General features: G+C 43.6%; 2 protein-coding genes across 6 annotated transcripts in view; one reads left to right on the top strand and one right to left on the bottom strand.

The window, feature by feature from the left end:
- On the bottom strand, positions 1-26,954 carry Zfp92 (ZFP92 zinc finger protein). Of its 3 annotated transcripts, XM_052741553.1 has the most exons (5): positions 26,783-26,954; positions 8,199-8,264; positions 7,769-7,895; positions 6,609-6,710; positions 1-6,028 (listed from the first exon to the last, which is right to left on the bottom strand). In XM_052741553.1, the coding sequence occupies exons 2-5, from the start codon at positions 8,229-8,231 to the stop codon at positions 4,818-4,820; spliced, it is 1,473 nt and encodes a 490-aa protein (XP_052597513.1). In that variant the 5' UTR covers positions 8,232-8,264; positions 26,783-26,954; the 3' UTR covers positions 1-4,817. The 3 variants fall into 3 exon arrangements, with proteins under 3 accessions (XP_052597513.1, XP_052597523.1, XP_052597502.1); XM_052741563.1 differs by lacking the exon at positions 8,199-8,264 and having other exon boundaries at positions 26,783-26,953; XM_052741542.1 differs by lacking the exon at positions 26,783-26,954 and having other exon boundaries at positions 8,199-8,411.
- The window catches only part of LOC128112523 (paraneoplastic antigen Ma6F-like), a 41,178-nt gene continuing 40,498 nt past the window's right edge, over positions 26,352-27,031 (top strand). For 2 of the 3 annotated variants that reach the window (XM_052741528.1, XM_052741520.1), the window contains exon 1: positions 26,356-26,714. The gene's annotated coding sequence lies outside the window, so the exon portion shown is untranslated. Of the gene's footprint in view, positions 26,715-27,031 lie in introns of all 3 variants that reach the window. The other variant, XR_008219011.1, reaches the window with a different exon arrangement.

The following is a 27,031-nucleotide window of genomic DNA, read 5'->3' as shown; positions in this document are numbered from 1 at the left end:
TGTGCATACAAATATTCATAGAAGCTTTATTTGTCTCAAATCAGAAAGAATGTAAATATTAATTAACAGGCATCAACAGATATTGGGGGCATGTGTACAATGGGCTAAATAAAAAGTGTGGATATACACACAAACACCTGGAAACATCTAAAAATGGCACTGAGAGGCCAGACAAACACTGTGAAAGTCCATTTATACAGAAGTTAATCATTAGTGATGGAAAGCAGAGGCTGTAAGGACAGGGGACAGGGAAGAGCAGAAAGGAGAAGTTATTGGCTAGGATGCTGAATGTTCCACCGACTTGACAGTAAGGATGGTTTTAAGGGTACAGACACCCATCACAATCCATCCACAATTGCACACTTTAAGCTGTATATACCCCTATCTATCTACCAAAGAACGTTAATGAGTCAGGAGCTTCCAAATGCACAGTAAGCCTTCATTACTGCTCTCAACATTCTCAGGTGATGGAGAGGGAATAGGCTTAACCCTATTGAACACAAAAAGAGGCACTGTTCTTGCAAATGTGCAAGGCCTTGAACTTGATGCTACTTTTAATATAAGAATGTAAGAATCTGCAGAAGCCAGGCATGGTGGCCCAAATTTGTAATTCCAGCACTTAGGACGTAGAGGCAGGGGGGTTAAGAGTCAAAGGCCAGTCTGGGTTACACAGGCTTAAAACAACATCCCCCCAAAGAAACCTCCTCACAAAGAAAGTGTCCAGGAATCTCAGAGGGCCATTGTTTTGTGGAATCACAGATGAATTGGCGCTCACAAAAACATGAAGTCAGGGCAAGTGGGGACTCAGAGGAAGGTGGGTGGGTAGGATCCCTTGATTCCTTCCTCTTCTTCCACACTACCTCTTCATGGCTTGTTTCTATATGGCTATTTCACAGACCTCAAAACTATCTAGATGGCCATAGTGGCTGGTGAGGTGTACGCTCACACCCCATAGCAGTTCTCATTAACACTAACTTCATTTCTTGTTTAGAAAAATTGGTCTTCATCTGGGACCAGCTATAGAGTCTGACTTTCTACATATGGCACCCTGGGTGCTCCATACTCTAGAGTAACTGAATTCCTGACTCAGAACTGTCCTAGAGAAACTTGTGTGTATTCTGGGATTCCCTAATACTATACTCCATCCTCTCCACCCCCAACCAAGGCACTTTTCAGCAACCACCCCCACCCCCCAAACACACACATGAAATCCCTATATTCTACTCCCTGTCTGGAAAGCTGCAAGGGTGGATGCTTCCATGCTGCCTGAAACTTGGTAGCAGAAAAAAACAGAAGGCAAGCATAGTGGTGCCTCTTAGGAGACTGATGGAGTTTTCTGATACGGAACCTGTTGGGCAGGCCTGGTCTCAGAGTTGCAGTATGGGGTCCTATGAGAAGCTTGCACCCTGAGCAGACTAAGCCAAGCCCTCCCACATGGGAAGCAACCCCTCCTCAATAACCCTAGCATCACTCTAGGCTCTTTCTAGGTCAGAGTTGACTCTTGCTTGTAACCTTGAATCCACTACCTGTCTGTTTACTTTAATCCTGGGGACAGCCCCTCTCCACATGGGGGAGTGTGGTGATATATTGTGTACCCTAATAAAATTTGCCTGAAGATCTGAGAGGCAAAGGAACAAGCCACTACCATGTCTTACCTCTAGGACTCCTCAGCCTGAAAAAGCCCTTAGTTCCTGTCTCCTCATACCTTATATACTTTTCTCTACCTAGCCATGTGGTTCCTAGTACTGGGATTAAAGGTGTGTGCCACCACTGCCTGGCTCTGTTTCTCTCGGAGACTGAGTCAATCTCATGTAGTCCAGGGTGGCTTTGAACTCACAGAGATCCAGATGGATTTCTGCCTCCCGAGTGCTAGGATTAAAGGTGTGTGCCACTACTGCATGGCCTCTATGTTTAATCTAGTGGCTTGTTCTGTTCTCTGATCTTCAGGCAAATTTTATCAGGATACACAATATATCACCATAGGGGAGCCCCTTTCCAAGTAGCTGTCTTTTTTCAACCAACAAAAATGTTGAAAATTCCACCTCATGATAAATTCAGAGAGGACCATCTATTAGTTTCCTGGAGAGACTGCTAGGACATTCACACAGCACCTGAAAAGCACCCAAAGTCTTAAAAGGCAAATAGTCCAAAGGTAAAGTATGGGGGGCAGGGCAAGAAGATGAGGAACTAGAAAACAGCAGGAGTTTTGATAGTTTAAGGTTTTATAATCTAGTTGCCCCTTACAAAAATGAGTGATCAGCCCCATTCCCGATCCAGCTTGATAGATGAAGCACAATTTTCAGGCACAAAACAAATGTCCCTCTGGTTACTCTGACTTTATTCCAGGAGAAACCTGTTCTGTTCATTTTACATGCCTCAGAGAACTAACTACTCCTAACTGCCTGGCTGAAAACATCTAGGAACAGGAACTAGAGAACTGACAAAGAGATGTGTTGTTATGTATGTAGGCAACCACCGTGACCCTGGAGCATCTCAGGGTACTCTACTCTGAAGTGCTCTACATCTCTCCCTGCAGACCCTACTTTCTGCTGAAAATGCCTGCACATGAACCTTCCTGTAGGGACTTATCCTTGGGTATAGGAGCTGGTGACTGGCTTGGAGGATAGGTATCATTCATTCACTTCATAGACATGGAAATGAACACCCAAGAGCATATGACAGAGCTTGCACAGAGCCTCCTACTGTGGGCACCTGCTCTGCATGAGGCCTAGTTTCCTGTATCTGTGCCAGCCCTAGCAGAGATTGTCCGAGCAATTACTTCACCAGAGACTTAAAAGACACCGTTCTTAGTATTTTTTTTTCTATTGGGAAACCAAAGTGACAGATACTCTGAACTGCCTCCATGAGCCACTGAAGCCAACCAGTACATAGCTCAAATCCAGCATACCAAGAAAGCAGTACCCAGTGTGGGGCTTGGAGTGCAGACACAAGGCTGAGCATGGCACACATCTGCAGGCTCCCAGACAGGAAAGCAATCACAGGACAAAAAGATGGGGATCGACTGGAGGACACATAGATAAGAGCAAGGTACAAACTGGAACTTTACACAAAACATTTTATATACATAAAGTCTCTCTCTCTCTCTCTCTCTCTCTCTCTCTCTCTCTCTCTCTCTCTCTCTCTCTCTCTCTCTGTGTGTGTGTGTGTGTGTGTGTGTGTGTGTGTGTGAATATTCTTGTGACCAGGGCTCCAACCAGCATCCTGGGTTTCCAGGTCTTCCCATATTCTCTTGGCAGGATGCAGCTGTCTTTTAACCTCACTCAACTGGCAGGGAAGGTGCCACTACTCTTCCTTGGAGTGCCCAAGAGCTGTCTCCACTTCACCTGTACCACCAACCTACCTACCCTCAGGCAGCCTTTGTGACAAAATCTTTCTCTCCGCTGGGATAGGAGAGAGCTGGAGAGTAGCTTGCTACCAAGGATGCTGAGCTTAGTATACCAAGGGACAGATCTCCTGGGGACAGCACAGGTGGAAGGTGGAATAGGACTGCCACTGGCTTCTTTTTTCAGTAAAGTGCCACTTAAAGAGCCACCTGGGCTTAAGGGAAGGGAGGTGGGGGTTGTCACATCATCACTCAGAGGGCCAGGTTTGCCACTACTGGCATCAATCATGGGTTGGGAAGGCCTCTTCCCCCTGTCTGAGCTTTTCTTGGGGCAGGGGCAGGAATGGCTCACAGGGCCTGTGGTCTGCTAGGCATACACTCCACCTCTGAGCTACACCCTCTGTCTGAGGAATTTTTATAAAAGATAAATCCTCCATCACTCTCCTATAACAAAAAATCTCCATTTTCAACTAATGTTACCCCCAAATGAAAGCACATTAAAGTAATGGCAACTTTAATATTTTAAGAAATATCATCTGAAAGATAATTGTCTGGCCAGACTCATTTCAGCGGCCACCTAAGTGCAAATTCCTAACCTGTCATCACCACACAGTGGGTTGCCTGAAAGGGATTAGCAGACAATTTGAAGCTTTAGGCACTGGGGCATGGGGTAGGAATGGCCAGTATGGCCTTCACTGAGTGCTAGAGGAGGAAACTGAAGTCAGCAGGGCAGTGGGGGTTCAAATGCTGCCATGTCTTACCTAGACCCTCTTCCCATGAGGGACGGGGGGGGGGGGGGGGGGGGGGGGGGCTCCTTTCCCAAAAAGGAGGCCCTCAGGGTTTCTGGGCCTTAACCTCTGCAAGATTTGGTACAGACCTCCAAGCAGCAGTAGGGGGCACATACATAGGGTCCAAGTTTTCACAGACAGTCTAGCTTATGCTCCAGGACAATAGGTGCCCCTGTGCTTTCCTGCAAAGCATCAGGCTAACTTTAGAGTCCCTTCAATTTATAAACTTTTAATAGAATAAAGTGTTTTTAGTATATTCTATCTAGAAACACAAACAGCTCTTAAGGAGAGGCAATCACCCCACTAACATGTTAACAAGAGAAAGGTCATGGGTCATCCCTCTGTAAACTTCAATGTAACTGTGCTTAGAGTTGGCTGGACACTGTTGCTTCCCTCCCAACCACATCAGGCAATTCTCACATGGATAGGAGAGACCAAGTCTGTATTATGCAAATCTGCTCACCTGGAGACCCCACTCACATAGGCACTTATACCCCAAGCACACACAGGAGTACCCTGCCTAGGCTCCTTGAGGAGCCTTCCTGTGCAATCTCTAGGCATCAACTGTATCATCAAGAACTAGGGAGGAGCCTTCCTTTTCTACCCATCAGGGAAGGAGTAGGGAAGACTACACTAGGTGGGTGGGGCCACCCTGCCATTCTGAGTTGCTGCCCTGTATTCCTGCCTCAAGGTGAGGATGGGCCCTGAGCCTTCTCAGCATACAGGAAACTTTCACTGCTTTCCCTGTTGCTTCCCTCTGCGAGCTGGGATTCCAGATCCTGGCTGAGCAGCAACCTCTCCTCCGAATCTGAGGTGCTCCCAGTAACTGCCTTCTGTTTCTTGTCATCTTCATCGTCGTGGATGCGCAAATGGCGACACAGCAGCAATTTGTTTTCGAAGACATGGCTGCAGCGCTCACACACTTGAGGCTTGTCATTGGTGTCAACGGGCTGGGGCTCCGTGGAGCTGCCTTCCCCAGCTTCCTGGGGTGGAAGTCCTCGGGGCTCGCGCCAATGCTCCTGGAGCATGCAGCCCCGGTGGAGGCCCTTTCCGCGGCCTCGACGCTGGAGCCGTACCCCGCCATGCACTACCTGGTGCTTGAAGAGGTTGGCCCGGCGACCAAAGGCACGGCCACATTCGCTGCACTCGTAGGGCTTCTCGCCGCTGTGCACTCGCTGGTGTTGGCTAAGCCCCGAGTGACCGCGGAAGGCCTTGCCGCACTCGCGGCACAAGAAAGGCCTGTCGCCACGGTGGCTGCGCTGGTGATGGATGAGCTGCGAGATGCCCTTGAAGGCCTTGCCGCACTCCTGACAGACGTAGGGCTTCCGGCCACTGTGGGTGCGCTGGTGCTCGATAAGGTTGGAGCTGCGGCTAAACGTCTTGCCGCACTCGCTGCACTCATAAGGCCGCTCACCGCTGTGGATGCGTGCATGCTCAAGCAGCGCGAAGCTCCGCCGGAACACCTTCCCGCACACTCGGCACATGAAAGGCATCTCGCTGCTGTGGATGATCTGGTGCTTGACAAGGTTGGAGCTGCGCGTGAAGGTCTTGCCACACTCCCCACACTCATAGGGCTTGTCACCGCTGTGGATGCGCTGATGCTCCAGCAGCGCCAAGCTGCGCCTGAATAACTTCCCGCACTCGCGGCATTCGTATGGTTTCTCGCCACTGTGGACGATCCGGTGCTTGATGAGATTGGAGCTGCGGCTGAAAGATTTTCCACATTGCTGACACAGATACCGCTTATCCGCGATTCTGGAGTGCTGGTACCTTACAATGGGATTTGGTCTGAAGTCGTGAGTATGTGTCTGCACCAAAGATCCTGAGGTGTCTCCGAGGAGACCTCTTCCAAAAAGTTTCGGCTTTGAAGTCAGCGTCTTGCTCTTTATCCCATTCCCTGTAATGACAGAGCCACAAACAGGATCACTTCCTTGGGTTTTTGTGGAGCATTCCCTCTCTTTTGATCTTCCCACCAAGGAACTGGGGAATAAAAATACAAAAATAAAAATACAAATAAAAACACCAAAAAAAAACCAACAACCCCCAAAAAACCCACCATAAAAGAGCTTCTGCGCCGGGCGGTGGTGGCGCATGCCTTTAATCCCAGCACTCGGGAGGCAGAGCCAGGCGGATGTCTGTGAGTTCGAGGCCAGCCTGGGCTACCAAGTGAGTTCCAGGAAAGGCGCAAAGCTACACAGAGAAACCCTGTCTCGAAAAACAAAAACAAAAACAAAAACAAACAAACAAAAAAAGAGCTTCTGCTCTTTCTAGAGGGTGTGACTGGAAAGTGGGGTGGAGCTGGTGGGAGACACCAGGGCAGACAAAGTCTCTTTTCACCCATCTCCAGCAAGGGAGGAGAGCATTGGGGAGACTGACAGCCCTCACTAAAGAGTTTCAGCATCCACACCACCTTCCTTAGGCTAATCCTTGATTTTTATCCTTGACACTAGCAAGCTGGCTGAGGGAACCTTGCTCACCAGGACAGGATCCTGCTGCAGTCCCCATTCCACCATCTGTAATCCAGGGCTTCTCCCCTCTTTCCAGCTGGGACACAAGGTTAGGCTTAGAGAAAGCAAATCCTGTTCAAAGAAATGAAGAAAATCAGCACATTTCTAGCTAAGGACAGAATAATTTTTAAACAGAGTTCAGCCTGTGCCTTCAGAGAGCAAAGAACTCCCCAGAAAGTATAGCCAAGGAAGATTCCCCCCTAGTCATGTGCTTTGGGGCAGCAAGTTTTCTCACTAAACTCAAGTGAGAATTCCAGAAGTCTTATGGGAAGATGTGTCCCCAACTTTCTCTTGATAGTCAGAGAGAACCCAGTAAAGGAACTAGTCTCCCTCCAAGGAGTCAGATGACAGAGGTAGTCTGTAGAGTCAGAAAGAAAATGGAAGAGGGCTCATTCTCACAAATCCCTACCCACCTCAAAGGCAGTCTGTGGGCCATCTCAGCTAGGAAGATGCCAGCAGAGGAAGACCCTGGCTTAGACACTGTTCATTAGATGAAAAAGTTGGGACACATTACTCTTGTTGTTCACTTCTTGGTGCTTTTGAGTTGATCCACACAATCTGTGAATCTTGGTTTTGCCCGGAACTGGCAAGATGAACATCCTCTTGCAGATGCACAAATATGGAGGATGGAGCACGTTGAAGTAAGAAGAGAGCAGCTGGAAGTTGCCCCAGCTCCTGCCTAGATTTCTCCAGGCTTGGAAACCAAGTGCACTGCCTGGCCCTAGCATGGGGACTTATGGCCAGTGTAAGTGGAAGATGTTGTTAATGTCTATAAGTTGAGTTGAATGTCAAATACAGCTGCTGTAAAAATGAAATGAGTCTACAATGCTGCAAGTAAATGTTCCACTGTAAGAAGCATCTGTTTCTCAATAGAAAGATGTTTTGGCAATTTATGATTTTATGTGCAAAATGAGTCTGACAGGTCATCACTGAATTTATCCTGAGCATTTACAAGTCCAAATTATTTAGAAGAATGTCTTTTTGATACCACAGCTGATCTACAAGGTATGGGTCAAATAAAGAAATGTACTTATTCTTGGATTCATAGCAATTAACAAGCAAGAAAATTCAGAACTGAATCCAGAGACAGTAGGTGGGACTGGGTGTGTGAACATGGTAGGGTAACTTACCCACTGACACCAAGTGGCTGTAGTTCTCCAGCATCACCTGCTTATAGAGATTCCTCTGTTTGAGATTCAGAAGCTTCCATTCTGTCTTTGTAAAGTATACAGACACATCCTCAAAAGATACTGGTACCTAAAACAAGCAAATTTTGTGGTAGGAAATTAAATTCCAGGTTAAGCCTACATGCAAACAATGAAACATGGGATAACCCTGCCTCAGCAGTCAGGAGAGATTCAGCAGCAAGTTGTACTGTCACAGGAAAGAGGATCAGACAGATATGGAAAACCTAGCAAAGAGAACTCAGTAAAGTAGCATGCCGCAGGGGTTGGGGGGTGGCAAAGTTCTCTCCTCAACTCGCCAGGATCCATGCAGAGCAGCAAAGGGAGACTGCTCAGGGAAAATTCTGGGACAGTGAGGGAGAGGTTGATTACTTACCTTGGGCTTTGCTCTCAGAAGAATAGCCGCCATAGTCAGGGCTCCAACCACAGCGCAGCTGAAAGGCTGAGAGAAGTGCAAAGATAGTGACATCAGGCTAGCCTGGTGCAGCCAACCTCAGCTTGCTTCAAAACCTGGTTTATTTTTCTTGCCAAATAGTAGCATGGCAAGGCAAGGCTGTGGTGTGTGTGAGTGAGATATGTCCCAAAGAAAGGGTGGATTTCTTCTTCAGAGGTAAGTTCCTGCACCCTCCTTGTAGGCAATGGGTTTTCTCACTCTGGAAGTTTCACCTAGGCACTGGTCACCACACTTTCCTTACAGCTTGATGGAGCCACTGCAACAAAGTACCACTGGCTGGAGAGGCGCTTAAAACCACGCATGCACATTTTCTCCCAGTTCTGGAGGCTGGAAGCCTAAGATCTGGGTGCTGGTGGGTCCTCCCTTCATCCTGAAGGCTGCTCTTCTTGCCACTATCAGCCATTGAGTGGTATCCAGTGATCTTTGACTTGTAGCTGCATCCTTCCAATCCTTTCCTGAACCTTCACATGTCTGTCTTCTCTATGTGCACTTGGATCCAAATTTTCCTAGTCTTACATGACACTATTCATTGGATTAGGGCCCACCTTACTTACATTTGCCAAGCCCTACTAAATAAAGGTATCTTCCCAGGAAGTTGGGAATGAGACATCAAACTATCATTTTTTAGAGACACAATGCAATTCAGCTCTCAACACATTCCCAAACTTAGTTTTCAGGCTTTTCATTTCTTATTGAGCAGGCCAAAATCCAGGGATCACATACCAACCTTGCACACATGTCAGGGACCCCTGACCAGCCTTCTAAAAGAGCCTGTTCTTTCTCTTTATCATTTCCTTCTTTTTAAAAATTATTTTACTTATTTTATTTTGACTGCATGTATATTTAAGTACCATGTGTGTGCAAGGTACCTGAGGAAGCCAGAAGAGGGTGTCAGATCATTTGGGACTGGAATTACAGATAGTTGTGAGTCACCATGTCGGTTCTGGGAATCAAACCCTCATTCTCTGGAAGAGCAGCTAGTGTTCTAAATGCCTGAGCTGTCTTCCCAATCCCTGTCACTTCCTTCTTTTCTTAAATCCCTTTCTTCTGCCCATCATTCCGTCCCTCCAACTTTCCAGACATTCCTGGAAGCTCCATTTATGGGTTCATCTTCCTTTAATGTCTGGATCCATGTTAAAAAAAAAACCCAAACACACATAAAACCTCCAGGTGTAGAGTAAGAGCTGCTAGTGAACAGAAAGAGAAGAGTGGGCCATTGTGAAGCACAGTGGAATGGGATCTATAGGAGATGGGTAGGGGCACACTGACGAGAGGTGATGTTAGGCTGAGAGTGGAGATGTGGTTGCAAGGGAACACAGGCAATAAAAGGCCCAGACACATGCCTCTCCATCAGTGGTGTTTGTGTTGCTAAGAACTGAGGTGATTGTGGTGATATATTGTGTATTAAATAAAGCTTGCCTGAGGATCAGAGGGCAGAGCTAGCCACTATATTAAACATAGAAGCCAGGCAGTGGTGGCAAATAGATCCATATCTGCCACTGTGCACAAAACTTAAGTCCAAGTGGATCAAAGACCTCAACATAAATCCAGTTACACTGAACCTGATAGAAGAGAAAGTAGGAAGTAGTCTTGAATGCGTTGGCACCAAAGACCACTTCCTAAATATAACACCAGTAGCACAGACACTGAGAGAAACAATCAATCAATGGGACCTCTTGAAACTGAGAAGCTTTTGTAGAGCAAAGGACATGATCAATAAGACAAAAAGACAGCCTACAGAATGGGAAAAGATCTTCACCAACCCCACATCTGACAGAGGGCTGATCTCCAAAATATATAAAGAATTAAAAAAACTAGACATCAAAATACTGAACAATCCAATTAAAAAATGGGCTACAGAGCTTAACAGAATTCTCACAGAAGAATCTCAAATGGCTGAAAGATATTTAAGGAATTGCTCAACATCCTTAGTCATCAGGGAAATGCAAATCAAAATGACTCTGAGATACCATCTTACACCTGTCAGAATGGCTAAGATCAAAAACACTGAAGACAATGTGCTGTGGGATGTTCTTTATGGCAAATGTGTTGCTCTGATTGGTTGGTAAATAAATCACTGATTGGCCCGGGGCCAGGCAGGAAGTATAGGCGGGACAAGGAGGAGAATAAAGCTGGGAAGTGGAAGGCTGAATCAGAGAGACACTGCCAGCCGCCACCATGACAAACAGCATGTGAAGATGCCGGTAAGCCACGAGCCATGTGGCAAGGTATAGATTAATGGAAATGGATTAATTTAAGCTGTAAGAACAGTTAGCAAGAAGCCTGTCACAGCCATACATTACAAGCAATATAAGTCTCTGTGTTTACTTGGTTGGGTCTGAGTGGCTGTGGGACTGGCGGGTGACAGAGATTTGTCCTGACTGTGGGCCAGGCAGGAAAACTTTAGCTACAACAATGTATATTGGAGAGGATGTGGAGCAACACTCCTCCACTGTTGGTGGGAATGCAAACTTGTACAGCCACTTTGGAAATCAGTATGGCAGTTTCTTAGAAAATTGGGATTCAATCTCCCCCAAGACCCAGCTACACCACTCTTGGGCATATACCCAAGGAATGCTCAATCACACCACAAGGACACATGCTCAACTATGTTCATAGCAGCATTATTTGTAATAGCCAGAACCTGGAAATAACCTAGATGCCCCTCAATTGAAGAATGGATAAACAAAATGTGGTACATAGACACAATGGAGTACTACTCAGCAGAGAAAAACAATGACATCATGAGGTTTGCAGGCAAATGGATGGAACTAGAAAATATCACCCTGAGTGAGGTAACCCAGACTCAGAAAGACAAACATGGTATGTACTCACTCATAAGTGGATACTAGATGTAAAGCAAAGGATAACCAGACTGCAACCCACAGCTCCAGGGAGGCTAGCTAGTAAGGAGGACCCTAGGAAGGGTGTATGGATCACCCAATGAAGGAGAAATGGATGAGATCTACATGAGCAAACTGGAGGTGGGGGGTAATGAAAGGCAAGGGATGGGGGATGAGAGCTTAGGGGAGCAGGAGGTTCTATCTGGAATGGGAACAGAGTGGGAGAGCAAGGAAAGAGATACCAGGATAAATGAAGACACCATGGGAATAGGAAGAAGCAGAGAGCTAGGGAGGTCCCCAGGAATCCACATGAAAGACTCCACCATAGACTACTGGCAATAGTAGAGAGGGTACCTGAGCTGGCCTACTCTGGTGATCAGATGGCTGAATAACCTGTCATCATAGAACAACTCAGGCCTGCCCTGCCGAACAGGGCCCCTGCCTGTAAAGCCAGCACACGTGGTTGGAGCTTAAGGAAGCCAGAGCCAAGGCTTGACTCGGCTCAAGCCGGAACACATGGCTGGATTCAAGCTCTTAGGCAGAACTTGTGGCTGTGCTTGCTCTCTCTCTCTCTCTCTCTCTCTCTCTCTCTCTCTCTCTCTCTCTCTCTCTCTCTGGATTCACACCTTGGACACTAGGTGGCTGTTTTGAAATTACCTTGGATTTCTACTGTTCTACGCAGACTTGGTAAGTCAATTAACATATCAGATATTTTAAAGGAAACTATTTAAAAGAGAAATTTTTTCCACATTAAAAAATGGGTTTTCTGTTACATTGGAAGAAACTTGGGCTTTGTTTGCAATTTTAGGCAGTCTGACAATGGACCAACTATATGAGAAGATTAATGTTGATCGAATTATGCAGTTTATTACTATGCTTATCCTCTTTTTACTATTTAAAAAGATAGTCAATTTAAGTGCTAGGATGACAGTTTAGAAAAACTTGTTAAACCTGTAAAAATTCAGACAGAAGAAATTAACAGTGAAGTTGCTTCAAGATTGGATCATAAGGTTACAGAAAGAAAGCCTGTTTTCACACAGTCACCCTTAATTTGTCCAGTAACTGTACAGCAGTTGCCTAATCAAATGACTACACAAAATATTTGGGCTCCAATTGAAATGTTAGATTTACGAAGATTTAAGGAGGCAATAGTATCTTATGGCATGCATTCCTCATATGTAAAGCAAATGTTAAATTCTTGGTCAACATATAATAGGATTGTACCACAGGACTGGCAGGAGCTGGCACAAGCTGTTCTTGAACCCAGTCAAAGGCTTCACTGGCTAACTTGGTTCAAGGATGAAGCTAAAAACATAGAAAAACAATGGAGGGATAAAGGAATACAAGTCTGCCAGGATCAGCTTATTGGAGAAGGTCAATATGCTTCAGCACAAACACAATGTTTATATGATGTTCAAACCCTAATTTTATGTCGAATGGCAGCCTTGAATGCATGGGACAGAGTTGAGGAACCAGGAAAAAAAACTGAGTCATTTACAAAGGTTATACAAGGCCCAAAAGAATCTTTCACAGATTTTTTACAAAGACTGGCTTTAGCAGTAAAGAGAATGGTCCCGGTTTCAGAAGCTAGTCAGATAATAATTGAATCTTTGGCCTTTGAGAATGCGAATGCAGCATGCAAAAGAATAATCAGGCCGTTAAAGGCAAGATCTGCACCTTTGGAAAATTGGATTAGAGACACGGTTAATGTTGAGGCTCATGACCATGATGATATGTGGGTAGGAGAAGCAATTTCAAAAGGTTTGAGGAATGCTAGATGTTTTGGATGTGGAAAGCAAGGACATTTGAAAAGGGACTGTAAACAGGTCATTCCTAGAAACAATGTTTCTTCAAGGAACAATGGCAACAGAATGCCCCTTCCTTCTGGAGTATGCAGAAGGTGAGGTAAGGGAAAACACTGGACCAACAAATGTAGATCAACAAGGGACAGACAAGGTAATCCTTTGCCTCAGTCTTCGGTAAACTCCCAGAGGGGCCTCCTGCAGGCCCCCATAGCAAATCCAGTTCAAACCTTTCCTGCAGTCATAGAGGAAACCCCTACTCAGAGCAATTAAATAACCAAATGCTTATTGGAATAAATCATGCTGGTCGGGATGATGAAACAGAGAGAATAGAAAATTCAGGAGAAAACATAAAGAAAAATTTTGGCAAACTTCTACTAATGAACAAAGCCCAAAATTAACGATAAAAATAAATGGTGTTTTTTTGTCTGGTCTGGTAGACACAGGTGTGGACATTACCATAATTGCACCAGAATTTTGGCATCCAATTTGGCCTCTTCAGGAGGTAAACGTTCAACTGTTAGGAATTGGGACGTTATCTCAGGTGAAACAGAGTGCAAGATGGCTCGAATGTATAGGTCCAGAAGGACAGAGAGGAAAATTAAAACCATATGTGGCTAACATAGCTATGAACCTGTGGGGTCGAGACTTGTTGCAACAATGGAATACTCAGATTAACATCCCTCCAATCTCAGAAACAAATCATAAACTAGCACATGTTTCTGAGAGAAGTATTAGAAGGCATTATTCTGAGTGGTCACCAGCCATCCACATTATACAAGAACAGGGCACAACAGTTGATGATCTTCCAAAGACACCAACAGCTCTACCTTTAAAATGGTTAACAGACAAGCCTGTATGGGTCCAGCAATGGCCTTTAACAACAGAGAAACTACAGGCTTTAGAAGAGCTGGCAGAAGAACAGTTAAATGCTCAGCATATTGAAGAATCAACCAGCCCTTGGAATTATCCTGTATTTGTTATTAAAAAGAAATCTGGTAAATGGAGAATGGTAACAGACCATAGAGCAATTAACAAAGTAATTCAGCCAATGGGCTCTCTACAATCTGGAATTCCTTTGCCTACTCTGTTACCAAAAGGATGGCCTCTCATAGCTATTGATTTAAAAGACTGTTTCTTTTCAATACCCTTACAAGAAAAAGACAGAGAAAGATTTGCTTTCACAGTGCCTACTTATAATAATTCTCAACCGGTTGAAAGATTTCAATGGAGGGTCCTCCCACAGGGAATGTTGAATAGCCCAACTCTGTGCCAATATTTTGTACAACAGCCATTGGAAGTGATACGTAAAAAATTTCCTAAATCTATAATTTATCATTATACGGATGATATTTTACTAGCTGTCTCAAATGCAGATACTTTAGAAAGAATGTTTGAAGAAGTAAAGAAAATTTTGCCTTGTAGGGGATTACAAATTGCTCCTGAAAAGATACAAAGAGGAGATTCTATTAATTATTTAGGATATAAAATAGAGCTACAAAAAATTAGACCCCAAAAGGTGCAAATTAGGAGAGATAGACTACAGACTCTTAATGACTTTCAAAGATTATTTGGAGATATCACCAAGAATTGGCCTTGGTAGAAAAGAAAGTACATGAAGGGCACATAGATCATATTGATCCAAAGCTGGATTGCATTTTGGTTATTTTACCTTCTAGGCATTCTCCTACAGGAATATTAATGCAGAGGGAAGATGTTATATTGGAATGGATATTTTTTACCAAATAAACCAAATAAAAATTAAAAGCTTATGTGGAAAAAATCTCTGACTTGATTTGGAAAGGAAAATTGAGACTTCATCAATTAGCAGGAATAGACTCAGCAGAAATTGTCGTACCTTTAACTAAGGAAGACATTGAAAAATTTTGGAAAGAAAGTGAACCTTGGCAAAGAGCTTGCAGTAATTTTTTGGGAGAAATTAACAGCAAATATCCCAAAAGCAACAGAATTGATCTTATAAAAACCGCTGATTGGATCTTGCCTCGAATTGTACGGGAAAATCCCATATCTGGAGTTCGTACATTTTATACAGATGCCAACAAACAAGGAAAGGCAGGCTACAAATCAGAAAATTTAAGTAAAGTGGTTCAAAGTCCTTATAATTCAGTTCAAAAATCAGAATTATATGCTATTCTGTTGGTATTAATGGATTTTTCAGAACCTCTCTACATAGTAACTGATTCTCAGTATGCTGAAAGAGTAGTATTACATATTGAGACTGCAGAATTTATCCATGATGCTTCAGAATTAACTTCACTATTTATTCAATTACAAGATACAATCAGGAAAAGGACTCATCCTTTATATATAACTCACATTCGATCCCATACTGGTCTGCCAGGCCCTCTAGCACAAGGCAATGATGAGATTGATAAATTAATAATAGGAAATGTGCTGGAGGCCTCAGAATTTCATAAAAAACATCATGTCAATAGTAAAGGTTTAAAAAAGGATTTTTCCATAACTTGGCAACAAGCCAAAGAAATAGTAAAGAAATGTCCTACTTGTTCCTTCTACAATCAAACACCATTACCAGCAGAATGTAACCGAAAGGGTACTCAGAGGAATGAAATCTGGCAGATGGACGTGTTTCACTTTGCAGAATTTGGAAAACTGAAATATGTACACCATACCATCGATACTTATTCAGGATTTCAATGGGCAACTGCTTTGAGTTCTGAAAAAGCTGATTCTGTAATCACTCATTTGCTAGAAGTTATGGCCATCATGGGTATACCTGCACAAATCAAAACTGACAATGCTCCAGCATATGTCTCTTTTAAAATGAAACAGTTTTTTTATTATACAATATAAAGCATATTACAGGCATACCACATAATCCTACAGGTCAAGCAGTTATAGAAAGATCAAACAAAACTCTAAAGGATATGCTAAATAAACAGAAAGGGGTAACAAAAACCCCCAGAAATAGACTGCATAATGCTCTATTAACTTTGAATTTTCTCAATGCCAATGAGAAAGGAACAACAGCTGCAGAGAGACATTGGATAATAGAAAAAACTACAGAATTAAATCAGCCTATATACTTTAAGGATGTGTTGACCTCAGAATGGAAACCAGGGTATGTGTTATGTTGGGGACGAGGTTTTGCTTTTGTTACTACAGGAGAAAATAAGCTGTGGGTACCATCAAAATTGATAAAGGTTTGATTTGAACAGGAGAGACCTCTTAATTAGAGGAGGTGATAGTTCATCAACCAGCATGAACATCCAATTTAAACTAACTTATACCAGTAACACATGCCTTTTCATTTAATCAGATAATAACTTGCCAAAAAGGAACATCCCCAAAATTAGTCTTGGGGAAAGGTTTTTGTTTTTGTCTTTTAGGAGAATGAAGGTTAAGGAATCTGAAGAACACTGGACAAATGAGACAACTGAGAAAAGGGACAAATCATCTATCCCAGGAAACAGAGTGAAACGGCGTATGGGTATATATTATCTAAAAAATTTTATGTCTTCCTAAATGTTTGTCTCTGCTTTTCTCTACAGATTTAACACTATTGGTCTTCTAATAGTCCCAGTTCAATTAAAATTTAAAGCTGACTTTAGAGTTGGAGAATGACTCTCTTCTTCTTTAAACTCAAGCATGTTGTTAAAAGGAAAATGCAAACTCCCTGTATCATGCCAGAATAAAAGAGCATCTTCTGCTATGGGACAGGAGAAAAGCCAAATTAATTAAGGGACAATTCTATTACTAATCTCAACTCTTTGATTCTATTCTGATTCTTTAAACTTTTCTTAAAGTATAAATTTTATATCACAATTTATAAGATTTTTATATATATATATATATATATATATATATATATATATTTTAAACTTCGTTAAGATATGAATGGTCATATAGAGGACTAATTAATTCTAGAAAAAAGGCTTCAATTAGCTGCATATATTTGTCTTTGTGTTTGAGTCTCTTATCAGTTTTCTGCAGGAAATCACAGCCAGGCCTAACATCAACTGATGTCTCCAGGAAGAAGATGGGGCCCCACAACAACAACAATTCCACGTGGACAATAATAATATCACTAAGCTGACAAACATCATCTAAGGTTCAGCTTTGAACTACAAGGTGCTCAGAGCAATTTTGAGATGACTAGCTGAGATGATCCAGTCTCAAAGACTACTTGAATAAGGACTTGAGATAAACCCTGAACTTTGGCATTATACACAGACTGGATAATGAAGGATATGGTTACCTTTCCTAGAATTTGACAATTAACCTAAAATTTTTCTTTCAGGATAAAGATAACTTCGCCCATACCCAGCAGGAAGCAATTTTAAGAATACGATGCCCACATTCCCAAAGAGGTGGTGTGGGGCGGGTAGTTTTTTGGTCTTTTTAATGAGTTTTGGGTCTGGGATAATTTTCATTGTTTAGGGGGGTTGGTTACAAGTTGTTGTCAAGGGTTAGGAAAAAGGCTAAGCAAAGGAGATTAGATTTAAGGTTCTTGTTTAAAAAAAAGAGAAAGAAAGAAAAGAAAGAAAAGAAGAAAAAGACAATTATTAGTTTTAAATACTTTACAGTGGATTGGATTGTTTTATGTTGTATACAAATTATATATATTGAAATTGATATTGTTTAGAAAATGCTATATGTATATTTCTTTTTTTTTTTTTTTTTGGTTTTTCGAGACAGGGTTTCTCTGTGTAGCTTTGCGCCTTTCCTGGATCTCGCGCTGTAGACCAGGCTGGCCTCGAACTCACAGAGATCCGCCTGCCTCTGCCTCCCGAGTGCTGGGATTAAAGGCGTGCGCCACCACCGCCCGGCCTATATGTATATTTCTAATTGTACTTATACCGTTCATTTAACAATGCAAATTTCTGATCCTTGAATGTTATTATTACCAACTATTAGGATATAAAGAAATGAAAGTTATAGTTAGACATTACAATAGAACTTGTAGTCATATTAGATATGTTTTAAAAATTGAGCAGATATATTTTAGACAGGTCATCTTCAAACCCTTCAGAGACCTACAGAATATGGCATTTAAAATGTTTTAATAACTTAGAAAATTTTTCTTTTTTGTTATGACTATGAGATATGCCGGCTCCTGGCAGTACCAATCTACTTCAGAGAAAATATGGGCATTGAAGAAACTGCATATGGAGTTAACTTTCATTGTGGCAAAAGTTAGCCACTGGACAACAAAGTATCCTCAAATCAACTGCTGACAAACAGGACAGACAGGACACGAAACAAAGGACTACTGATTCTTGCCAAAACAAGTGTGGCTATGGCTTTATCAACCCTAACCCTAACCCTGAGGCCAGGACAATATGACACCATCCCTGAAGTGGCTTTTGCAATTCGGAAAAGGTATAGTGCCCTTTTCTTTGAAAGCAGCTGAACAGGCAGTGGGCCGATGGCTTCTGATGTGCAATGGAACAGCAGCTGAAACAGTTATTCTTGAAGAGTAACTAAGCCCACGCCTCTCAATAGTAGACTGGCATTTGACAGAGGGATGTGGAGAAGAACGGGATGCTGAGATGAAGCCACATAACACACATAGCCAAGAAGAATGGACAGCTGAATTAAAAAACCATCAACAATTTCCAGAATTTAAAATCCTGAATCATGACATGACACTAGTGGAATTCAGGTGTTTCTGGTACATGGACTGCTCTCACCCAATGTGAGGTTGAACTGTTGACCTTGTGTACATCCTACTTCACAAATGAGTCTGTCAGATATGCTAAGCCTATAGGCTGAAGATGATGCCCCAACACTGTGGAGAAACCTCAGATGATTGTCCAGGCAGCTGGCTGTTTCTGTCAACTCACAATTTTTTGGAAGTTGCTTGCATGCACTTCCTGTTTTTATTTTTGTTAGCTAATATTATTTCCTTCTTGGGTCTCTGAGGGAGTTGAAGATTAGTTATAGTTGAAGATTAGTTAGTTATAGTTGAAGACTAATTAGGATAGAAAGTGAATTAGATACATTTTGGACTTACCAAAATAGGATAGATAATGAAATTATTTTTTCTGAATTTGTCAAATACAAATGGACTAGACATTGTTTAGGTATTTATTACTTGTATATGTTGTATATAGTTATTGTACTTTTGTATATACTTTTTCTTATGTGAGTTATAAACTTTTTCCTTTTTTTTCTTTTTATTAAAATAGAAAAGGAGAAATATGGTGGTATTTTATTTGTACTGAAATGTGATTTTAATTGTATGTTAATAAATAAAGTTGCCCAGGGGTCAGAGCTATTAGAGCCATAGCAAGAGCATGGCGGTGGTGGCGCACACTTTAAACCCAGCACTTGGTAGACAGAGCTAGGTAGATCTCTGTGTGTTCAAGGATACAGCCAGCATTGGAGACACATGCCTTGAATCTCAATCCCAACCATAGAAGACCTGGAAGTCTCTACAGACAGGCAATGACGAGGCAGTCATGTGTTTGGGTTTACAACCAATGAGAAGGCAGAACAGAAAGACTATATAAGACAAACACACAGGAAGTAGGTCCCTTTCGGAGAGCTCTCTTGGCTGAAGAGGATCACTGAAGCAGGAAGGGTGAAGCTCTCAGCTCTGACCTCTTGGCTTTCTTCTCTAAATTGGCTCTGTGTTTCTTATTTAATAAGACGGTTGGTTTCATAGAACCCTCATCCAGTGACTGAAGTGCTGTGGGATGGTCTGTATGTTAAATTGCTCTGATTAGTCAATAAATAAACACTGATTGGGCAGTGGCTAGGCAGGAAGTATAGGCGGGACTAACAGAGAGGAGAATTGAGAGAAGAGGAAGGCAGAGTGAGTCACTGCCAGCCACCGCCATGACAAGCAGCATATGAAGATGCTGGTAAGCCATGAGCCACATGGCAAGGTATAGATTTATGGAAATGGATTAATTTACGCTATAAGAACAGTTAGCAAGAAGCCTGTCATGGCCATACAGTTTGTAAGCAATATAAGTCTCTGTGTTTACTTGGTTGGGTCTGAGTGACTGTGGGACTGGCGGGTGACAGATTTGTCCTGACTGTGGGCAAGGCAGGAAAACTCTAGCTACACTGAAGGAAGCAGATGCAGAAATCCATGGCCAGGTCGGTCCCAGGCAGAGCTCCAGGAGTCCAATCGTTGAGAGAGAGGAGGGATTCTATGAGCAAGAGATATTGAGACCATGATTGGAAAAAGTACAGAGACAACTATCCAAACTAGAGGAAACACATGAACTGTGGACCAGTAGCTGAGGAGCCCCCATGGTACTGGACTAGACCCTCTGGATAAGTGAGACAGTTGTTTAGCTTGAACTGTTTAGGGGGCCCCCAGGCAGCGGGATAGGGACCTGTTCCTAGTGCATGAGCCTGCTTTTTGGAACCTAGTGCCTATGGTGAGACACTTTGCGCAGCCTTGGTGCAGGGAGGAGGGGCTTGGACCTGCCTCAACTGAATGTACCAGGCTCTGCTGACTCCCCATGGGAGAACTTGCCTTGGAGGAGGCGGGAAAGGGGGGTGAGTTGGGGGGAATGCTGGGGGACAGGAGGAGGGACGACAGGGGAATCTGTGGTTGGTATGTAAAATGAATAGAAAAATATCTTAATAAAAAAATGGAAAACATTTTTACAATGGAGAGTGTTTGGTCTCTGACAATACGATTGATGTTCTAAAAATGGAACAATTAAATGAGAAGATAATTAATGTTGATGAGATTTATTAATGTCAATTATAAGTATTATTTGTTTGATCAATTCTGTTCTATCATTAAAAAAGTTGGTTAATATGAGTGCCAAAATAAAAGTTTTAGAAAAACTTGTTAAAACAGATCATAGAGATATTCAGACCCAGACAGAGGAATTTAAAGGAGAACCAATCTCAGCATTGCATTATAAGGTTACAGAGAAACAGCCTAAGGCTTTCAAACAGACAACCTTAATCTATCCAGTAACTTTACAGGAACTAGCCAGTGATATTATCCTCAAAGCTGTGTAAGAGCTGACTGGACTCCTGTGCAAATGTTAGATTTAAGGAGATTCAAAGAAGCAATAGTCTCACATGGCATCCACTCATCTTTTGTAAAGCAGATGTTAAACTCGTGGTCAATTTTAATAGAATTATCCCTCAAGACTGGAGAGATTTGGTTACAGCTGTCTTAGAGGCTGGTCCCCAATTACAATGGAGGACCTGGTGGAAAGATGAGGCTAAGACCACTGAACAACAAAGTAGGGCTACAGTTATGGAAATCTCCCAAGATCAACTTCTTGGAGAGGGAGATTATGCTAATGTAGAAAGGCAATCTCTTTATGATGACCACACTTTAGCTTTCTGGTGCATGGCAGATTTGAATGCTTGGAACAGAATTGAAGAAGTAGGCAAGAAAATTGAGTCATGTACAAAAGTTATACAGGGCCTAAAAGAAACCTTTACTGAGGATGTCTTCAGCAGTAAATAGAATGATACCAAATTCAGAAGCTAGACAAATAATAATTGAATCTCTGGCTTTTGAGAACATGAATGCAGCCTGAAAAAGAATAATCAGGCTGTTAAAGGCAAGATTTGTACCCTTGGAGGAATGGATCCTAGATACAATCAATATTGAATCTCATGATCATGATGATAGGAGAGGTAATTTCCAGAGGTCTAAATAAAAACAGTAATGTCAGATGTTTCAATTGTAGTAAACAAGTTCATCTAAAAACGGACTGTAAACAGGGTGATCCTAGAAGCAAAGTTTTTTCAAGGAACCGTGGCAACAGAACATCCCTCCCTTCTGGTTTATGCAGAAGGTATGGTAAAGGCAAACATTGGACTAACGAATATAGATCAACAAGGGACAGACATCACAAAAAACCAAAGTGAATAGCTCCTGAGAAATGACATCTAATGTGGTCCTTTGGCTTTCACATGCACATGCACACATGTGCCTTCACACACACACACACACACACACACACACACACACACACACACACACACACCACACACACACAACACACACACACACACCTCATTTGTGGCTGGGGAGGATGATTGCTCAGTGCAGAGTTAGTTCAAGTATCAAGAATGGAGATTGGATATTCAGTACCTATATAAATGCTAGGTGGGTGTGGTGGCCCATCTATAATCCCAGGTACACAGGAAACAGAGACAGGAATCCTTGGAGCAAGCTAAGTAGCTACACTAACTAGCTCAGTTGGCCAGCTCTAGGTTCAAGGGAGACTGTCTCTCCATATGTAAGGTGGAGAGTTGTTGAGGAGGACACTTAATGTCTACCTCCAGCCTTCATATATACATATATGCATGTACATGTGCACTGCCATGCATGTATATCCTCACATGTGGAAACATACATACACTCAATGTTTATTCTCCCCCAACAAAAGGAAAACAAATCCATTTGGATGGTTACTCAATGAGTTAAATACAGTTACCACATGACCAGGCAATTCCACTCTTGAGTGCATACTCAAAATAATTAAAAACAGGTGTATGCACTAAAAACCTATACACCCACTTTCACAGCAGTCACACTAGCCAAAAGGCAGAAACAGTCAAATCAACAGACAAATGGATAAACAAAATGTGGTATATATAAACAATGGAGTGTTATTTATGCATAAAAGGAAGGAAATTATGATGTATGCTACAATATGGATGAACCCTGGGGATTTTTTGTGAAGTTAAAAATGTCAGACCCAGACACAAATGGCCACATATTTTATGATTCCATTTATATGATGTAATGACATTTCACAAGAGCTGTCTTGACCTAGTTTTTAGTTGTTGCTAAAATCTTTGTCTTTTATAGGCAGTTGCTAAGCCCCCATTCCTACCACATCCTACCTTAAGGTCCCAGTCTGCTTTCTTATCAGGTTCTTAATCAGGGACTAGATCCCAGAAAACTAAGAGGCTCTTAAAGTTCCACAGGGAACTGGCCCAATTCCTGTTATGCACAAGATATCCTAACAGCTTCCCTGTCCCTAAATGCACCTCCATGTGGCCCCCAAGTGGCTGTTTTATCTCATTCATGGGTGTAAATAAGAGAATTCTTGCTGCCTTTATTTGGCTACAGTGTCACTGTGTAGTGAACCATCTCCCTAAATCTTTATAAAACATAATGAGTCTGAAAGAGGCAAATTCATAGCCAGAAAACTGGGCCGGGAGTCCAGATATGAAGAATGACTTAGTAGATTCAGGGGTTTCTTTATGGAGCAATGAAAATACTCTAGAACTAGATATGGGTAGGGCTGAATAGCACAGTGAAAGCACTGAATGTCACTGAATAATTTCTTTTAAAATAGTGCCTTTAATTTTTAATTTTTAAAATTTTATTATTTTATGTGTATGGGTGTTTTTCTTGCATGCATGTCTGTTTATCAGTGCATTCCTGGTGCTCATATAGACCAGAAGTGGACATTGGATCCCCTGAAATTGCAGATCACACACAAAAACATACATACATGTAAATAAGGAGGGAAAGGGGTTCTTTTGATCATTTGGATGCCCACAGGCTACATGTGCATTTTGTTATTGACACTCTGCAACACTAAATGAGTGTGAAGAAGATGACCCAAGTGTTTCGGGTTAAAATTATTGTTTTAAAAAACAACATGATCATGAGATAGTGGTGGCACACACCTTTAATCTCAGCACTCAGGAGGCAGAAGCAGGCAGATCTGTAAGTTCAAGGCCAGCCTGGTCCAGAGGGAGAGTTCTAGGACAGCCAGAGTTGTTACACAGAGAAACCCTGTATCGAAAAACTAAAAAAAAAAAACCAAAAACCAAAAAACAAACAAAAACAACCCACCAAACAAAACCAAACAAGATCCAGGGAGATGGCTCAGCAGGTACAATCATTAGTCACATAAGCCTGACAATCTGGATTTGATTTCTGGAACCCACATTTTAATCAAACAAAACACATGATGGTGCAAATCTGTAATTTCAGCACTCCTAAGGTAAGATGGGAGGTAGAGACAGGAGAACTGTCTGACAGTATGTGGGCGAGTCTAGCCTGGAGTATGCAGCTTGGCAGAAACAATAGATATCCCACCTTCAACAAGATGGTAGGTGAAACTGACTTCCCAAAATTGTACTCTGATCTTGTGAGTGCCATGGTCCATTCTCTCTCTCTCTCTCTCTCTCTCTCTCTCTCTCTCTCTCTCTCTCTCTCTCTCTCTCTCTCTCTCTCTTCCTCTCTCTCTCTCTCTCTCTCTCTCTCTCTCTCTCTCTCTCTCTCTCTCTCTCTCTCTCTCTCACACACACACACACACACACACACACACCAAACAAAAACAATGTAAGTTTGTTTGTTCACTACCATAATGGTACCCCAATGACACTATCCATTTCAGAAAAGTCAGAAGCACACTTGCTTCAGCTCATGCCTCCCCAGATTTGAGGTGGTACACTGCTGTCATGTTGTCCTAGAGCCAGGCCCATGGACATGATTTTACCCATGGAAGGATAGATCTTGGAAGTGATAGTCACATAAGGGGGCTCCACAATAGTGTCTGTCCTTGAGACCTACTTCCTGAAAGTCAGGAATAATTTCAGTTCTTGCAAAGACACAGCAAACCTCATGGGGATCCCAGGTAACTACTAGGTAACGCCGGTGTCCTGGGTGGTATTCTCGTGTGTGTGTGTGTGTGTGTGTGTGTGTGTGTGTGTGTGTGTGTGTGTAAAAGCATCTAGAAGAAGCTTGGTGGAACTGGAGAACATCTTCCTCTTATTGGCTACCCTTGTGGGCCTCCAGAACACAGGACAAGCTGAAGGGTGATTCTAAGCCTGGAAGCTCAGGTTTGTCCCCATATAAGGTTGGGCCTGCTGGAGGCATGTCCAGTAGGTTTGAGTCTCACGGCAAGCATCTGGGAATCAGATCAGCCTGTAAATCGAACAGCCCCTTCCCCTAGGCGTTGGTCCTGCCACGGGTCTTGCTCACAGATCAGCAGCAGCTTCCCCCACTCCTGCTATGCATGGAGCAGGATGGGAGGAGGGTGAGAAGGAAAGGGCTATCTACTGCAGGGAAACTTGGCAGAGAAAGGGACCTATGGCAGTCAGAGCGCCATCCTTCAGACTACCACGAGGTGGGGCGCTTTCCCCAGACAAAGAAACCAGAACCCTACCAAATAAACAGCAAGAAAAGCATTCAGAATCCTCTTTAGTCACATCACAAGGGGGGAATTTGGACCTTTTCATCCTTAAGAAGGGATATATAGGTTACTTAGGGTGAAACTTTCCTTGGTGTCTAGCAGCTCAAGACCCCCAACTACCTTTTCTCAGTCTCACCTGCTGCTCCTGATGTTGAGGTTCTAGCTATCTGCCCTCACTCCCCACCTGGTAGAAGGGCCAGAGAGGGACAGCTGAGGAGCCTGCTTCGCCAAAGCATTCAGGGATCTCTCCTGTGACTAATGGCCCCAGGCTTAGTTCCAGGAGGAGGGGGCCAAGGCTGACCTAGACAGAGGGTCACCAATCATGGATGAGGGATTCTCTGGACAGGTGGGTCAGATCCTGACCTTTTCTGTCCGCAGCCTTGACAAAACTGTCACTCAGAGTCAACTCACACGGCCCCTTTTGACCTCTCCTTTCCGAATTCCTCCCTCAGCTGCAGTCAAACTGGCCTCAAAGCTCTACGTTTCATGAGTCAGAGCGCTCTGGCCTCAGGGCCTTTGTACCAGCCATTCCTTCTGCCTAGAATGTTCTTCCAAAACAGAAGCACGTGGCTTATTATTTCATCACCTTCAAGTTTGGGCAGAAATCTTGCCTTTGAAAACAGACCTTTTCTAGTCAATGCACCTAAACTTGCAACTGGTTCTCCTTTTTAAGCTCCTACTATCTTTCATTCAACCTACATAGTTACTATTTTAAAATGTTTATGATTTATGGTCTGTGATCGATCACTAGAACTCCAACCATAGAGCAGAGATATTTGTCATCTCCTCTGATAGATCTTAGAGAAGTCTATAAGAACCTGGCTCATAATGGGTCTTGGCAGATCCTTGATAGACGAAAGTAGTTATAACTAGCACTGCAGGGAAACACAGGGCACAGTTCCCCATTCAGCTCTGCTCATTCTCTCACTCCCTTTCCCATCTCTCACTCTGCTCTTACCTTCTTAGGCATTGGCTTGGATAAGCTTATTGCTCTTCCCTTGAATGGGGGAAGCATGCTGGGCACTGGTCAATACACACAACTGAAAGTCACAACCTCCTACTCCTGAGAGCCACAGATTCATGATTTTGATGTCCTGTTCCACTCTGGGGCCCTCAGGGCTTGTGCCTGTGGACTGTTGGCCAGGCACCGCTGGGTAACAGTGCCACCATGATCTCACAATTCGAGCTGCTCAGAGGTGCAAAACACCCACACCCAGAGGTGCAAAACCCAAATGACCTGGGCAGATCAGCAGTGCAATGCTCCTGTGCCAGACCCAGTATCAGCGTCTGAAAATCAGGAGAGAAACGCGGAAAAAAAAAAAAAGGCTTTAGTTCCATAGTGCCCAGCACAGGCCGGCTCCTCTTCCCCCAGGCGCTAGAAATGGGAATTTCGGAGCTACCCTGCTCAGCTCTTCCAGTGGTGGCCCACTGCCCAGGGCTTCCCCAAACATTGCCACCACCGCTCCTCCTTCCACTCCCCAGCCACCTGTGCCCACTCTTCCCCACAGCTGCTGAGACGGGCCCGCGACCTGCAGCGCCTCCCTTCTTCTGCCTGCCTGCTTACCTGCGTGCCATGTAGCTTTGGCCTCCCCTCTGCACCTCTACATTGGGTAGAACCGAGGCTAAGGATGCTGCCTCCGAGCAGAAACTCTCCCGGTAGGTGCCCCCCCGCCCCCCCCGCCCCCCCCAGAAGCTCAGAGCTCTCATACGGTTGTCGACCTCACCTCTGTTCAGGAGGCTCCTACTGCATGGCTGTCCGTCGGCCGGGTCCTCTGCTGCTGCAGAGGAGCTGGGTGCACAAGCAGTCAGGGTCGGGCCGAGGGTGGCGGCGGCGTGGGAACCCGGAGCAAGGGGGAACACGGAGCATGCGCGGCTCTGCGGGAGGGCGGCTCAGCCGGCTCCCAACCCTCCCAGTCCAGCTCCCGTCTGGCTCCTGCCCCACTCAGGCGTCTGATCTCACTCTCCACGCATCC

Source organism: Peromyscus californicus, unplaced genomic scaffold, assembly GCF_007827085.1.
Source record: "Peromyscus californicus insignis strain IS unplaced genomic scaffold, ASM782708v3 Scaffold_10__1_contigs__length_136768540, whole genome shotgun sequence".
Classification (NCBI taxonomy): Eukaryota; Metazoa; Chordata; class Mammalia; order Rodentia; family Cricetidae; genus Peromyscus; species Peromyscus californicus.
This window is presented reverse-complemented; position numbering and strand designations above follow the sequence as displayed.

Excerpts from the sequence above, each read along its gene's own strand:
- Zfp92 (XM_052741542.1), bottom strand. The coding sequence starts at position 8,291 with ATGTCACTATCTTTGCACTTCTCTCAGCCTTTCAGCTGCGCTGTGGTT. Across the intron at positions 7,896-8,198 it reads TTCTGAGAGCAAAGCCCAAG|GTACCAGTATCTTTTGAGGA; the intron begins GTAAGTAATCAA and ends TGCTTGTTTTAG. Across the intron at positions 6,711-7,768 it reads CAGCCACTTGGTGTCAGTGG|GATTTGCTTTCTCTAAGCCT; the intron begins GTAAGTTACCCT and ends TTCTTTGAACAG.